The sequence below is a fragment of the Saccopteryx bilineata genome, chromosome 4, assembly GCF_036850765.1.
Source record: "Saccopteryx bilineata isolate mSacBil1 chromosome 4, mSacBil1_pri_phased_curated, whole genome shotgun sequence".
NCBI classification, from domain to species: Eukaryota; Metazoa; Chordata; class Mammalia; order Chiroptera; family Emballonuridae; genus Saccopteryx; species Saccopteryx bilineata.
The window spans coordinates 296814470-296831290 of record NC_089493.1 but is presented as its reverse complement, the minus strand read 5'-3'; the positions used below and the strand labels follow the sequence as shown (position 1 = coordinate 296831290).

Genomic DNA, 16821 nt, shown 5'->3' with positions numbered 1-16821 from the left:
GGCTCAGTGGTAGGGTGTCAACTTGGCATGTGGAAGTCCCGGGTTCAATTCCTAGTCAGGGCACACAGGAGAAGCACCCATCTGCTTCTCCACTCTTCCCTCTCTCCTTTCTCTCTATCCCTCTCTTCCCCTCCCACAGCTAAGGATCCATTGGGGCAAAGTTGGCCCGGGTGCTGAAGATGGCTCCATGGCCTCCAACTCAGTCACTAGAATGGCTACTGTTGCAATGAAGAAACGGCCCAGATGGGCAGAGCATCACCCTTTAGTGGGCTTGCCCGGTGGATCCTGGTTGAACACGAGTGGGAATCTGTTTGTCTGCCACCCCCTACTTCTCACTTCAGAAAAATACAAAAGAAAAGAAGTAATAATAAAATTTAATTTAAAAAAAAGAGAGAACCAGGCCAAGATACAGAAATATTTTATGGGGGGGGGGGGAATTCTGTGAGAAGGCCTTGGCACACTGCTGGTCCAGAAGGACCATCTGTTTTGGTTTTCATATGCTGTTTTGATTTTTTTTTTAAGTGAGAGAAGGGGAGGCAGAGACAGACTCCTGCATGCACCGGGACCGGGATCCACCCAGCAAGCCCACTAGGGGGCAGTGCTCTGCCCATCTGTGGCTGCTGCTCCGTTGCTCAGCAACCAAACTATTTTAGCACCTGAGGCCAAGTCCATGGAGCCATCCTCAGCGCTCAGGACCAACTAGGCTGCAGGAGGGGAAGAGAGAGAGAGATAGAGAGAGAGAAGGAGGAGAGGGAGCAGAGGGTGGAGAAGCAGTTGGTCACTTTCCTGTGTGCACCAATTGGGAATCAAACCCGGGGCATCCACACACCAGACCAACGCTCTAGTCCTGAGCCGATCCGCCAGGGACAACCTTTTCATGTTTATTTTGCAGACACGTAAGAAATGACACCGAAGGTTTCCCAGCCAGCTCTGGGAGCCAGCTGTCACCGTGCCTTCACTGTGTTCCATCCTGGCCCTGGCCTCCCCTCTTTGATAGGCACCTTCCTAGTCGATAGGCACAGTCACCTCTTTGCTCTCTGAGCCTGGGGCACCTCATCAGTGGACTGGGTGCTACCCTACCTGCCTGTCTGCCTTACCAAGGGTGAAGTGCCTGGATCCGTCAGGAGAAGGGCGCCCAGGAGCAAGGGCATCATGCCCTCCTGTGGCTGCTGTTTTGCTGATTAGCCATGCCAGTCTTCCCGCCCTGCCCTCTTCAGCCACGGTGCCGACTGTTTGAGGGAGGGGTCGGCTGCTGCTACTATTTTCCACAAAGACTTCTTGAGGATTTTCAGCCTGGTTTCTTTTATTCAATGACTCCTTGTATGGATTGTAGAAGTAATTGGCCTTCCTTGCAGAAAACGATGAAAGGGCAGTTAGAATTGTAAGTAAGGTCTTAGCGTACGCTTCAGACCTTTCTGTATTCCAGTATAAATACAGATGCAATCACTAGCTAGGAACTTCTTGTTACAGTAGTAGAACGGTGCTCCATGTTTTTGTTTTTTGTTTTTTGTGTTTTTTTTAAATGAGAGGAGGGGAGATAGAGAGACAGACTCCTGCATGCGCCTGGACTGGGATCCACCCGGCAACCCTTGTCTGGGGCCGATGCTCAAATCAACCAAGCTATCCTCAGCACCCAGGACCAACACTTGACCCAATCAAGCCACTGGCTGTGGGAGCAGAAGAGAGAGAGAATGGGGGGGGGGGGATGAAGGGGAAGAGAAGCAGATGATCGTTTCTCTTGTGTGCCCTGACCAGGAATAGAACCCCAGACCTCCATACACTGGGCCAATGCTCTATCCACTGAGCCAACTGGCTAGGGCCTCCATGTGCTCTCGTTACCAGTTTTTCCTCGGCAGATGAGATGGTGCACATCTTCACATGTCAGTAAATAGGGACTTCGTTTGTCATTTTTTGAATGGCTCCATGGAAGCCCATTGTATGGATATACCACTGTTTCTTGAAGCATTTCCTCTTGTGGGATACTTAGTTTCCAGTTGTTGACTGCTATATTCAGTGCTGGGTTTCTTGGAAATTGCAGCAAACCTTTTTACATGTGTGTGTGGCCCAGAGTAGGGCAGCCACACAGCACTTTTGTCCTCTTCCCGTCCCTGGGTGTGACTGTGTGTCCTCACTTCTGTTATTTGCCCTTGGGTGTGGTTAACTATTGGCCAAGAGGGGCGGGTTGGGCGGACACAGAGCCATAACTCTTCAAGTTTAGAGAAGTGGCCATGGAAAAACATACTTTGTAACATCCGTTTGGCGAATGTAACAGCTGATGTTTGGAGGAGGCCTTGGTTGCTGCCAAAGTGAGAATAAGAAGAGTGATACAAAATGTCAAGTCAACCATAACATTCTGGGTGCCAAACCCAACCTCACTCCTGGCATGTACCAGGAAATGTGTTTTTATTATTGCTGTCACATTTTTAGTGTGTGCTCTCGGGCTTGGAAAGCCTTCTGTTCTCTAGGCAAGACAATGTTTTTCTTCCTGTCAGCCCCCGCCCCCCTGCCCCCAGATCCCTGTTCTGTATAAGATTCCTTTGCCCTCCAACAGCTGAGTTTTAGGATCTTTAGAACTAGACAGTGCTAGCTGGCAGGTCCTTGGGAGTCTTTCACCCCAGGACCTTGATGAACTTCGATTGATACATGCGATACCTAAGACATTCTTACGGTTTAAAAAGGAAAACAATACAGATACCACTGAAGTCCCCTTGATCAACCTCGCATCCTCTCCTGTTCCAGAGAGAACCACTGTTACGCCTGTGTGGTATAAGTCACTTTTCAGATTCCTCTAAATGCATTTATATATACATATACTTTTATGCATATATCTATAGAGACACACACCCTCAGAAATCTGTGGTAGTGGTTTGTGGGTTTCTGCCACCACGCTGGGTCATACTGTTTTTGCATTATGTTAGCAACTTGCATTTTCCCCTGAACAGTAAGTCTTAGAGATGGCTCATGTCAGCACCTTGATCTTTTATTTTTTCCCTCCTTTTTCCAAGTGAGAAGAGGGGAGATAGAGAGACAGTCTCCTGCATGCCCCCCCCCCAACTGGGATCCACCTGGCAACTCCCATCTGGGGCCAATGCTCTGCCTGTCTGGGGCCATGCTTACAACTGAGCTATTTTAAGCACCTGAGGTAGGGGCTCCATGGAGCCATCCTCAGTGCCCAGGGCCGATGCGCTTGAATGGATCGAGCCATGGCTGTGGGAGGGGAAGAGAGAAAAAGAAGCAAGAAGGGGAAGGGTGGAGAAGCAGATGGGCGCTTCTCCTGTGTGCCATGACCGGGAATCGAACCTGGGACTTCCACATGCCGGGTCAACACTCTACCACTGAGCCAATCAGCCAATCAACCAGGTTCAGCACCTTGGTCTTTTTAACTGCTGGATGCAAGTACATTCACGTGTGCCTTAACAGCAGGGTACGTCTTGAGAAATTCCTGGTCAAGTAGTTTCATTGTGCGAACATCAGAGTGCACTTACACAGGCCTGGACAGTGCAGCCTGCTACACACACCCAGGCTGCAAACCTGCGCGGCATGGTGTCTTTGAATACCGTAGATTGGTCCACCCTCTAGGGCACTCACCACAAAGGGAGCCTGCAGGACCAGAATGCTCCGGGTGAGTCCGAGTGAGCGGTGAGCGAGTGTGAAGGCCTGTGACGTTACCGTGCACTGCTGTAGACTTTGTAAACACCAGGTGTGCACGCGGGCCACGCTGAACTCATAAAGCCTGGCGAGACGAAATCAAGCACAGGAGGAAATGATGCCTTCAAGAGATGCAGTGAACATGAGACATACTTTTTCCAAAGTAGAAAGAGTGCATTCTAAAATAATAAAAAGTATAGCCTGGGCCCTGGCCGGTTGGCTCGGTGGTAGAGCGTCAGCCTGGCGTGCAGAAGTCCCAGGTTCGATTCCCGGCCAGGGCACACAGGAGAAGCGCCCATCTGCTTCTCCACCCCTCCCCCTCTCCTTCCTCTCTGTCTCTCTCTTCCCCTCCCGCAGCCGAGGCTCCATTGGAGCAAAGATGGCCCGGCCGCTGGGGATGGTTCCTTGGCCTCTGCCCCAGGCGCTAGAGTGGCTCTGGTCGCAACAGAGCGATGCCCCGGAGGGGCAGAGCGTCGCCCCCTGGTGGGCGTGCCGGGTGGATCCTGGTCGGGTGCATGCGGGAGTCTGACTGTCTCTCCCCGTTTCCAACTTCAGGAAAAAAAAAAAAAAAAAGGAAAAAAAAAGTGTAGCCTGGTAAACACTGTAGTAAACGAGAAATGCAGTCAGGCGTGCTCATGATCAAGCCTGACGACGTTACAACTGCTACCGGGGTCAGCACACGGAAGGAATGTTTGATTCCATCATAATCTTATGGGACCGCTGTGGCTGAGAAATGTCATTCTGCACCGAGTGCATGAAATCATCTCCCTGTGGAGGTGCAGGTTGTTTGCAAGGCTCAGCTATTATATAGCATGATAAGGACCGGCCGTCCTTGGGCCAGCTCTCCCGGGCACACCGGGCTCGGTGATTGGAATGGCCGGGTCACGTGGAAGGAGGAAGGTCCATCACCAGTGGGGACAGCACCAGCTCCCCCTGCCTCTGCCGTGTCTGAGAGCACGCACTTCCAAATGGTACACCTGTGATTTTCGGCTCACCCGGGGGTTGTTTACCTGTAGTGAGCCCTGTGACTTCAGTGAGCCACGATTTCTGGTGGGAACGTCTCTACCCCAGGTTTGGGGGAGGGCAGGAAAAAAGTTGACCACTAATCATCCAAACATTCCTCACTGTTATTTTTTTTTTTTTTTTTTTTTTTTTTTTTACAGAGGCAGAGATAGACAGGGACAGACAGACAGGAACAGAGAGAGATGAGAAGCATCAATCATCAGTTTCTCGTTGCGCGTTGCGACTTCTTAGTTGTTCATTGATTGCTTTCTCACATGTGCCTTGACCGTGGGCCTTCAGCAGACCGAGTAACCCCTTGCTGGAGCCAGCGACCTTGGGTCCAAGCTGGCGAGCTCTTTGCTCAAGCCAGATGAGCCCGCGCGTGACCTCGGAGTCTCGAACCTGAGTACTTCCGCATCCCAGTCCGACGCTCTATCCACTGCGCCACCGCCTGGTCAGGCCTCACTGTTATTTTTAACAAGGAAATGGGTGTCTGCATGGCTAGTCAGTGGCGGGTGGGAATCAGAGCCAGGGGAACAAAATCTGAGCACAGGACTTACCTGTGTGTTTTTTTGTTTCTCTGAAGTGAGAAGCAGGGAGGCAGACAGACAGACTCCGCATGCGCCCGACCAGCATCCACCCGGCATGCCCACCAGGGGGCGATGCTCTGTCCATCTGGGGCGTCGCTCTGTTGTAACCAGAGCCGTTCTAGCACCTGAGGCAGAGGCCATGGAGCCATCCTCAGCACCTGGGCCAACTTTGCTCCAATGGAGCCTTGGCTGCAGGAGGGGAAGAGAGAGACAGAGAGAGAGAAGAAGGGGGGAGGGAAGGGTGGAGAAGCAGATGGGTGCTTCTCTTGTGTGCTCCGACCGGGAATTGAACCAGGGACTTCCACACGCCGGGCCGATGCTCTACCACTGAGCCAACCGGCCAGGGCCTTATCTGTGTTTTTAAAAAATGTCAGTTTTAAAAATGACACAGTGGATAGAGCATTGACCTGGGACGCTGAGGACCCAGGTTCGAAACCTGTGGGTCACTGGCTTGAGTGCAGGGTTGTGAGCTTGAGTATGGGGTCATCGACATGATCTCATGGTTGCTGGCTTGAGGCCAAGGTCATTGGCTTGAGCAAGAGGTCACTGGCTCAGCTGGAGCATCCTGGTCAAGGCACGGATGAGAAGCAATCAATGAACAACTAAAGTGCTGCAACTATGAGTTGATGCTTCTCATCTCTCTCCCTGTCCCTGTCTCTCTCACTAAAAAACAATACAAAACATGTCAGTTGCATTAAATCCCTCTGTTGCCAGTAAAGTGTGATGTATGCCTTTTCTGGGTTTTGAAAAAAAGGTAAGTTTGATGCTGTAAAATAACCCTCTAATTCTAGAATATCTTTTTTCCTTGACTGTTTTATGGTCAGTGCCACCGCCTCCAGCCAGGAGGTAATTTCTGCTGGTGCTTGTTATTGAATGTGGGCCCCTGTCTCTTGTTTCTGAGGGAGGGTTTGAGTCCCAGGTTGAGAGAGGTGCTGTCCTGGCTGGGCTGCTCAGTAGGTTGGAGTGTTGACCCGATACGTAAGGTTGTGGCTTCGATCCCTGGTTAGGGCACATACAAGAATCCAGCAATGAATGTATAAATAAATGGAACAAATTGATGTTTCTCTCTCTGTCAATTAAAAAAAACAATGAACAAACAAACAACAGAACACGGCAGGGTTTTGGACTGGTGGGGTCTGACAGTGACCCTGCCGTCCACAGCCCCCGGGTCCGACGGTGACCCTGCCGTCCACAGCCCCCGGGTCCCATGGTGACCCTGCCGTTCACAGCCCCCGGGTCCGACGGTGACCCTGCCGTTCACAGCCCCCGGGTCCGACGGTGACCCTGCCGTCCACAGCCCCCGGGTCCCATGGTGACCCTGCCGTTCACAGCCCCCGGGTCCGACGGTGACCCTGCCGTCCACAGCCCCCGGGTCCCATGGTGACCCTGCCGTCCACAGCCCCCGGGTCCCATGGTGACCCTGCCGTCCACAGCCTCCGGGTCCCATGGTGACCCTGCCGTCCACAGCCCCCGGGTCCCATGGTGACCCTGCCGTCCACAGCCCCCGGGTCCCATGGTGACCCTGCCGTCCACAGCCCCCGGGTCCGACGGTGACCCTGCCGTCCACAGCCCCCGGGTCCCATGGTGACCCTGCCGTTCACAGCCCCCGGGTCCGACGGTGACCCTGCCGTTCACAGCCCCCGGGTCCGACGGTGACCCTGCCGTTCACAGCCCCCGGGTCCCATGGTGACCCTGCCGTTCACAGCCCCCGGGTCCGACGGTGACCCTGCCGTTCACAGCCCCCGGGTCCGACGGTGACCCTGCCGTTCACAGCCCCCGGGTCCCATGGTGACCCTGCCGTCCACAGCCCCCGGGTCCCATGGTGACCCTGCCGTCCACAGCCCCCGGGTCCGACGGTGACCCTGCCGTCCACAGCCCCCGGATCCCATGGTGACCCTGCCGTTCACAGCCCCCGGGTCCCATGGTGACCCTGCCGTTCACAGCCCTCGGGTCCGACGGTGACCCTGCCGTCCACAGCCCCCGGGTCCGACGGTGACCCTGCCGTCCACAGCCCCCGGATCCCATGGTGACCCTGCCGTTCACAGCCCCCGGGTCCAACGGTGACCCTGCCGTCCACAGCCCCCGGGTCCAACGGTGACCCTGCCGTCCACAGCCCCCGGGTCCCATGGTGACCCTGCCGTCCACAGCCCCCGGGTCCCATGGTGACCCTGCCGTCCACAGCCCCCGGGTCCCATGGTGACCCTGCCGTCCACAGCCCCCGGGTCCCATGGTGACCCTGCCGTCCACAGCCCCCGGGTCCCATGGTGACCCTGCCGTCCACAACCCCTGGGTCCGACGGTGACCCTGCCATTCACAGCCCCCGGGTCCGACGGTGACCCTGCCGTTCACAGCCCCCGGGTCCCATGGTGACCCTGCCGTTCACAGCCCCCGGGTCCGACGGTGACCCTGCCGTCCACAGCCCCCGGGATACAGGAGAAGACTGGCCCTTGTGTAAAGTACAGAAATTCAGAAACCCCCTTCACTGCAGATGTGTCCACTGCAGGGCTATTTATAACAGGAAAGGTCAGTGACAAGCTCAAAGTCTACCTGTGGCAAATCGTAGGTGAATGATTAAGCCAGTAATGATAAGCCTCTACCTTGGATTAAGATGCCAGCCTTCCTGTAAATTCATGATGTCATGTTTGTGTTAAAAAATTTTTAAGTCATTTGTTCATTGCCTCTGGGATTGCACCTTAGGAGAAGCTTTTTGGAGGAAAACTGCAAATATGTAAATTTTACTTTTTTTTTTTAAAGTGAGAGTTGGAGAGGCAAAGAGATGGACTCCCACATGCGCCCCGATGCTCTGCCCATCTGGGGTTGCTGCCCTGTTGCTCAGGAACTGAGCCATTTCAGCGCCTGAGGCAAGGCCATGGAGCCACCCTCTGCACCTGGGGCCACCCTGCTCAAACCATTTGAGCCATGGCCAAGGGAGGAGAAGAGAGAGAGAGAGAGAGAGAGAGAGAGAGAGAGAGAGAGAGAAGGGGGAGGGATGGAGAAGCAGACGGGTGCTTCTCCTGGTGTGCCCTGGCCGGGACTCGAATCTGGGTCTTCCACATGCCAGGCTGATGCTCTACCGCTGAGCCAAACCGGCCAGGGCCTTCACTTTTTGATGATGACTGAAGTGGTGTGTATTTTCCTGTGCACACTATGTTTCTTGTTTGGTTTTGCAGTTAAGATGTGTCACTTCTGCCCAGAAGGGCGGTGCCTGTGAGCAAATAGGGTCTTTGGGAGGGGCTGTGGGTCCTGAGAGGAGAGGAGGTGGGCGTGTTTCTCTCTCGCTGATGCTGCCTGCCTGCCCAGAGGTGGGCGATGCCCGGGAAATCGCAGGGCTGGAGGGGGCTGGGCGGCCCTGACCCAGAAGCCCCTGATCCGACGCGCCCTCTGCCTTCCGCAGGAAGCCTGGAAGCATGCCATCGAGAAGGCCAAGCACATGCCCGATCCCTGGGCCGAGTTCCACCTGGAGGACATTGCCACCGAACGGGCCACGCGACACAGGTCAGCAGCACGTCTGGGGTTCGCCGTGCGGCCCCCGGGCCTCCGGGAGCCTTGGGGGGTCTGGGTGCTGCTGCTGCTCACACAGTCAGGGAGGCCTGAGTGTCCTTGGAGGTCAAGGAGAAGGGAATAATAGTAAACACCAGCCAATCTGCTAGTGTGTTTGCTGCAGGCACCGTGCCTTATCTCCTTTAAACCTCACCGTGGTCCTGCCAGGTGTGTATTTGACAGACTAGGCCAGGGGTCGGAAACCTTTTTGGCTGAGAGAGCCATGAACGCCACATGTTTTAAAATGTAATTCCGTGAGAGCCATACAACGACCGGTGTACATTACGCATTATCCAATAAAAATTTGGTGTTGTCCTGGAGGACAGCTGTGATTGGCTCCAGCCACCTGCAACCATGAACGTGAGCGGTAGGAAATGAATGGATTGTAATACGTGAGAATGTTTTATATATATATATATATTTTTTTTTTTTTTTGTATTTTTTCTGAAGCTGGAAACGGGGAGAGACAGTCAGACTCCCGCATGCGCCCGACCGGGATCCACCCAGCATGCCCACCAGGGGCGACGCTCTGCCGTGACCAGAGCCATTCTAGCGCCTGGGGCAGAGTCCAAGGAGCCATCCCCAGCGCCCGGGCCATCTTTGCTCCAATGAAGCCTTGGCTGCGGGAGGGGAAGAGAGAGACAGAGAGGAAGGGGGGGGAGGGGTGGAGAAGCAAATGGGCGCTTCTCCTGTGTGCCCTGGCCGGGAATCGAACCCGGGTCCCCCGCACGCCAGGCCGACGCTCTACTGCTGAGCCAACCGGCCAGGGCCTAATGTTTTACATTTTTAACGTTATTATTATTTTTTTATTAAAGATTTGTCTACGAGCCACATGCAGCCATCAAAAGAGCCACATCTGGCTCGCGAGCCATAGGTTCCCGACCCCTGGGCTAGGCTGAGCTGGGTTGCGGTACACCGCCCCCCCCCCCCCGCCCCGGGGTTTTGATGCAGCAGAGGTGGGCTTCTTGCTCAGGCGGAGGTGGGAGAGAGTTGAGCAGCCCTTCAGGGCAGCTCAGGGATCGGAGCGCCTTCCATCTTGCGTCACTATCCTCGCCGGATGTCCCCTCACAAGTGCCACTGGAGGAGAGAGCCCGGAGGGTCACACGGCAGCTTGTCCGTGCCTTGGCCCCAGGAAAGGGTCACCAAATGGAGTTGGGAACATCTCAATTTCCTGTTTGAAAAGGCTGGGGCAGGAAAGTGTATATCTAGGGGGTTTCAGGAAGAAGGAGAATGGAAAAAACCAAACCAAACCAAAAAAAACACAGAACATCACCGTTAACGTGACGGGTAACAAAGGCCGTGGTGACGAGGGAACCCTGTTTGTGGACTCGTCCGCGTGGGAGGCCCTGTTCTAACAGCGCGGGCTGCGTTGAGTCCGTGAGAAAAGCCTCAGTAGCAGTCGTGTGGGGACCCCCTTGGAGGATCTGATGAGAGCCGTCTCAGAGTTGCGCACGCAGGACTCCTTTGGCTCGTTTTAGAGGACGCACGGACCCTCCCTGGAACCTGGCCCTGGTCCCGAGTCCTCTGTAGACCCCTCCCCTCCAGCTCTGAATGACCCCAGCCAGTCCCCACCGACCCCTTGATGGCCCCAGGGAGAGAGGGGTTTGCCAAGGGTCAGAAGACCGTTCACGAGCTCATCTTCTGGCTCCCTCCATCCAGTACCTCCCAGTGTGTCAGAAAGCTGTTGGATGCAGGTACCAGAAACTCGCTCCGTTCACAGCGGTTTACGGACAGAAGGGGACGTTTGGATCATGTACAGGGTGGGGCAGAAAGAGGTTTGCGGTTGTGAGTACGTGAACAAATTTATTCTTGTATGGTCACTTATTAACTGTTGCTCTATTTTCCATACAAATGTCTGTGAACCCACGTTTGCCCAGCCTGTGTGTGGGTTTCAGGCATGGCTGGTTCCAGGTGCCCTCAGGGTGCTTTCGGCTTTGGCCTCAGACAGGCTCTCTTGTCTCAGGGGCGCAGAGGGGCCCTGGAAGCTGCACATTTCTTTTCTTTCCCCCACATGTTTTCTCACTCAGTGGAAGAGGATCTCTCCTTTCTCAAATGTCTTTAAACAGAAGTTCTCTATTTGAGTCTCACTGACCCGGCTTTGGTGATGTGCCCGTCTCTGAACCCGCCGTCTGTCCCAGGCAACGTGGCTCTGGTGGGCCAGGTCTAGTCAACATACAGTGAGGCAGAGGGTGCTGGGGACCGTTCCATTCTGAGAATGGAGCACGGGGTTCCCCAGAAGAAGGGGCAGCGGACACGGGAACAGTGTCCCCGCTCTCACCCGGCGAGGAGAGGGGCTTAGAGCCCGGCATGCACCCCCCTTCCCGCCCCGAAGGCCCACCTCCTCGTGGGCTCTGGGGTCAGTGCTGGCAGCCAAGGTCAGCATGTGGGGGCCCCTTCAGGGGAGGGTGTGAGCTCTGTCCCTTCCTGCCTGGGAGGCTGTGTGGTGGCCGGCTGCTGGGACCTGGCCTCCAGGCTGAGGACCCCAGGGAGAGCAGGACCCACGAGCTAGGCTGGCTCTGTATGTCCCAGAGCTCTGCGGAGACCTGGGGCCTGGGGCCTCGGACCTGGGACTGTGTTTCAATTGTACCTCCCTCAACTGCCGGCAGGAGGTGGTCAGGCATGGGCAGCCGGAACCTCCCTCCGGAGGTTTCTAGACTGGAGGCTTCCTCCTGCTTTCCCGGTGTTGAAGGAGCTCCGATGGATGCTGGCCCTTGGGGGTAGATTTCCTGTTCATGTGGGTTGTACCCAGGCTGGTTAAGGGCGAGGTTGTGGTTGACATGGATCTGAGTTTGAATCCTGGCCCTGGGGGGGCAGGTTACCTACTTACTGCTCCTCTCTGGGCCTCAGTTTCCCCATCTAGAAAGTGGGCACAGGAGCTGGGCCCGTCTCCTCGGGCCGCCAGAGGTTGGTGGGAGATGTTTGCTGAAGCCGCAGGGTCCAGTGACCAGCACTCAGCACTTGGAGCGACTCTCTGAGACCTTTGTGCTGTTGGTGGTTGTGGGGACAGCTAAGAGGTGGCTCCTCCCCTCTCCCCCCTCTCTCTCTAAAAATGAATAAATAAAAATAAAAAAAATTTGTTTATTCAGACAAGAACAGCAATCTCTTCCCATACTTGCCCAGACTGGGAATTGAACCTGTCACCCTTCTGTGCTTTGGGACAATGAGATTGACTGAGCTGGGGCCCTTTCTACCAGGCAGACCTGTTGGAGGCTCAGCCAGGGCTGGGGAGGCAGAGGGGCATGGGAAGGGGAGAGGGGAATGTTCTGGAACCCTGTCTGTCCCTCTGGACTCAGGGGCAGGCAGGACCTCCCCCACCCCTGGCCCCGCCGGGCAGTTATCAGGAGACACACTCAGTCCCCGGGGCTGGGCTGAGTACAAGTGCTTGGCCTGGTTGGGGGGCACTGCCACCTCCCATCTGGGGGCACGCCATTGTCCAGTAGACCAATTAGAATAGGATGTTCACTTAGTCCCTCTTCCACGCCCAGCAGGTCCCGCAGCGAGCAGGACAGACGTGGGCCTGCCAGTGTGGCCTCACAGTCCAGGGGAAGCCCGCCCACAGCACAGCAGGGAGTCCTAAGGGGAGGAAGCAGGGGACGCAGTGGACAGGGCACTGCCCTGCGTTAGTGGCCTGGGAAGGAGGCCAGTGTGGGCGGAGCCTGGAACGGTGGTAGAATTTCCACTGACCCAGCCCAGGAGGTCGGCTGGACCACGGAGCACCTAGGGGGCTGGACCCTGAGGCAGCCGGGAGCCCAGAAAGGTCTTCCGCCTTTAGCCAGTTACGTGACAGGATCCGGTGATGGCCGCTGCGCCCTGTGGGGCGTCTCTGGTCTCTGCAGGTACAACGCTGTCACCGGGGAGTGGCTGGAGGACGAAGTTCTGATCAAGATGGCGTCTCAGGTGAGCCAGCCACCCCCACCCCCCCACCCCCACCCCCAGCGGGCAGGACTGAGCCAGGTTTTCTCGAGCTGATTTCAGTTCCTGTTTCCTCCTTCACACCCACCTGGTCATTTCCATTTTGGGGAATTCTTCATCGTATTGTGTATTTAATTTTTCTTTTTTTTTTTTGTGACAGAGAGAGGGACAGATAGGGACAGACAAACAGGACAGGAAAGAGACGAGAAGCATCAGTTCTTTGTTGTGGCTCCTTAGTTGTTCATTGATTGCTTTCTCATCTGTGCCTTGACCAGGTGCGGCTTAAGCTGAGCCAGTGACCCCCTTGCTCAAGCCAGCGACCTTGAGCTTCAAGCCAGCGACCATGGGGTCATGTCTATGATCCCACGCTCAAGCTGGTGAGCCTGCGCTCAAGCTGGCGCCCTCGGGGTTTTGAACCTGGGTCCTCTGTGTTCCCATCCGACGCTTTATCCACTGCGCCACCTCCTGGTCAGGCTGTATTTAATTTTTTTTATAACAACTTTATTGAGATGATAGTTCACGAGCCGTGGAACACCCAGGTAGAGTGTACCGTTCAGTTATTCGCAGCATAGTTCACAGAGTTGGGTGGGCAGCACCATGACTGATCAAAGCGCTTCACTGTCTGCAAAAGAAACACCGTACATGACCCTTACCTTATAGTCAGCGCCAGTTCCTCCTCTGGTGCCCGCCCTGGGCAACTGCTAGGCTATACCTTCTGTCTTCATGGATTTCCCTGTTCCGGACATGTCCTGTCTTCATCTTATATCAAAATACTCGCCTGGCACTCTTGTTGAAAATCGGTTGACTGTAAATAGTTACAGCAGTTTTCTAGAATTGCGGGTTACCACTTGTTACTGAGTTGTAACATGAATTCAATGGCTGGCCACCACCCTTTTATTATATATATATATATGTATGTATGTATATGTATGTATGTATATATATTTCTCACAAGAAACAGGAAGGGAGAGAGACAAGAAGCATCAACTCATAGTCTACTTGTTCATTCGTTGCTTCTCATATGTGTCTTGACCGGGTGGGGCTCAAGCTGAGAGCCAGTGACCCCCTGGCTCAAGCCAGTGACCTTGGGGGTCATGTTGATGATCCCACGCTCCAGGCAGCGATATCGGGGTTTCAAACCTGGGTCCTTAGCATCCCAGGTCGATGCTCTATGCACTGCGCCACCCCTGGCCAGGCTTTGTGTTTGTTTGTTTGCTTGTTTTTTAGAATTGAGTTTATTGGGGTGACATCGGTTAATAAAATCAAACGGGTTTCAGTGCACAGCTCTACAGTAGATCATCTCTATCGCATCGTGTGTTCACCGCCCCGAGACAGGTCACTGGCCTTTGGAGAATAGTCATGGACTAGAAAGTATTGATAGATCACTCCCCGCACAGTGAGGGGAAGGGTTGTTCTGTGCAGCTTTCTTCAGTTTATCGCCCGCACGGGAGCGTGTCCAGCTCGCCGGGTTTCACAGAGTGAACACCCGTGTCACCAGGGACCCCCAGACCCGGTCACTCGCTCCTTTCCCCGGGGGGTCAGCACCAGCCTGAGTTCTGTTGCCCTCGGTCAGTTCTGTCCGTTTCTGTATTCTCTATACCGGAAGCCACACAGTCGCTGTGCCGTTCAGCATGGTTCTTTTGCTCAATATTTTGCCTGTGAGCTTTGCCCCTGCTTTTTTTGTTGTTATTTTTCTGGAACTGTCATATTTTCATTCTCATTGGTTCTGCAGCACTTCACCAAATGAATAAGTGTAATTCGGTTACACTGTTGACGGACATTTGGGTACGGTTACCGACAAGGCTGCAAATACCTTCCTTGACCTGCACTGTCTCCCCCCCACCCCATGGCCCCCCTGCGGGTGTTCTTCCACTCAGCCGGGGTGGGGAGGTGGGGGTGGCCTCTCACCCCTACAGCCTCCAGTCTGCACCTTCTGTCAGGCTTCTGTGCGGGGGGGGATAAGAGGAAGGGCCAGAGATCTCAGGGTTGAGATGAGGTCCATTTGGTGGGTGCCCATCCAAGGGGGAGATCTCCTGACTCAGGAAGGATGGCTCTTTCGGGCGGGGCACGGGGACTGACAGCCCCCCCTCCCCTGTGGTCTCTTTCAGCCCTTCGGCCGTGGAGCAATGAGGGAGTGCTTCAGGACGTGAGTGACAGCCTGGGTCCAGGGGGCCCCGGGAGTGGGGTCATTATGACATTCCTTGCCTAGGAATAGAATTAGTGGCTTCTGCTTCTTGTTGCCCAAGCTCCCCTCCATCTGGTCTCCCCTAGACCGCATGTTGGGCCTGGGCGTGGGGATGCGTTCAAGAGAACAAATAAAGCCCCTCCTTGTCACTGATGTGGTCCTCAGAGGCCAGGGGATGTGGGAGAGGAGACCATTACCAATGCGACCCCCGTCAGCCCCCTGCCCAGCTCTTTGAAAGAGGCAGGAGGACCGCAGGGAAGCCCCTCCCGCGTCCCGCATCTTGCTCACGGTTCTGCCGGCTCTCCTTGTCCTGAGGACTCAGGGCTGGATGAACCCAAGTACTCAGTTGGACCCCTCCCCCCAATGCCTCTCCCCCCCCCCTCCCTCAGGAAGAAGCTCTCCAACTTCCTGCACGCCCAGCAGTGGAAGGGGGCCTCCAACTACGTGGCGAAGCGCTACATGGAGCCGGTGGGCAGGGACGTGTACTTTGAGGACGTGCGGCTGCAGATGGAGGCCAAGCTCTGGGGCGAGGAGTACAATCGGCACAAGCCCCCCAAGCAGGTGCGTGGCCCCCGTCTTTCCCACCGCCTCCACCAGGGCGGCCGGGGACAGTGTTGGGAGACGGGGGCCGTGGTGGTGCCAGTCACAGGGTCCCTTCGTCACCGGGTCAACACGACTGGAGCTCAGAACCACCACCGTGTACTGAGCCCCACGGGCCCGCTGCTGCGTGTGCCAGGAATTGCTGATTCCTGAAAAACAGCGCTCAGGGCGTTTGAGGTGGGTTGGAATGTTTTCATCCCCTTTACAGGTCTTCGTAAGGGACAGAAACCCCCCCAAAAGGGAATTTAATTCAAAAAAGGAAATCTCTTTTGCCTGGCGGGACTGAGCGTTCGACCTGCCCACGGGCATGGCTGCATCCGGGACCACGCCGAGGTGGTTGGGACTTTTCCTCCATCTATCTCTAGCTTCTGTGTTCCTCTATGTTGGCATCACCCCCGGGCAGCTTCTCGACCTGTCGTGAGGCCTCAGCCACCCACGGCTGCAGCAGCAGTAAAGTGACACCTGTTTTCCCAGGGGGGTTCCAGTAAAAGTCTCAGAACCGAGTTTCATTGGCTCTGATGAAGTCAGGTGCCTATCTCTTAGCCAATCCCAGCAGCCAGGGGGGGGCGGGGATATACAGATTGGGCGGGTGTGAGCTGTGTGCCCACCATTACCGGAGCCAGGACTGCGGGTCCTTCTGGGACTTGAGATTGTGGTTCCCAAGGAAAAGCAGAAGGAGGGGGAAGGGATTTCCATCCCTGGGGAAATCAGGACCCAAGGGGGTTGTTAAGGGACCTGCTTTAACTGCAGGGATGAACCCAGGGCTCAGCTCCAGGCTGTCCAAGCCCCTGCCTGGTTGGCTTTCTCCCTTGGTTCTCTCCCCCAGGGTGTCAGTGACTGGGGGCCGAGCAGAATCTCCTGTTCCCTGGGGGCATCGGAGACAGGCGCTCTGGGCCTCCGCCTGCCTTCACAGCTCGGCTCTCTGCCGTTGGAGCACCTGCTAGATACCAGGCGCTCTGCTGGGTGCCTCGGGAATGGGCAGGATTTATAGCACCTGCCGTTTGCCCGGGGGGGGGGGGGGGGAGTCTTAACTCCGTGCCCGTGTGAGGTGGACACAAGAAGCCACCGTCTTCACCCTCACGGCCGGAGACCTCCTCAGTGACTCGCTAGTCACTGGCCTAGCCGCCTTCCTCTGCCTTCCTGCCTCGGGACCTTTGCCCGTCATCCTCGCCTGGCAAGCGCTTGCGCTCCGTTCTCAGGTCTCGTCTCATGATGTCACCTTCACAGAGAGTCTGTCCTAAATGAGGTAGCCCCCTCTACCGTTGTCATCCCTCTGTTTGTTCTGCTTGGGTTTGTTTCTGTTTTTTTTTTTTTTTTTTTGGAGAAGTTAGCGCTGTCTGAGAA

The 16821-nt window shown here is 55.4% G+C and overlaps 1 protein-coding gene across 2 annotated transcripts in view; it reads left to right on the top strand.

Moving 5' to 3' along the window:
• EEF2K (eukaryotic elongation factor 2 kinase) overlaps window positions 1–16821 on the top strand; it is a 55636-nt gene that overhangs the window by 14594 nt on the left and 24221 nt on the right. For both annotated transcript variants that reach the window (XM_066275896.1, XM_066275895.1), the window contains exons 3-6: window positions 8635–8735; window positions 12617–12677; window positions 14801–14838; window positions 15267–15438. In XM_066275896.1, the coding sequence (XP_066131993.1) occupies window positions 8635–8735; window positions 12617–12677; window positions 14801–14838; window positions 15267–15438 (372 nt within the window). The remainder of the gene's footprint in view (window positions 1–8634; window positions 8736–12616; window positions 12678–14800; window positions 14839–15266; window positions 15439–16821) is intronic.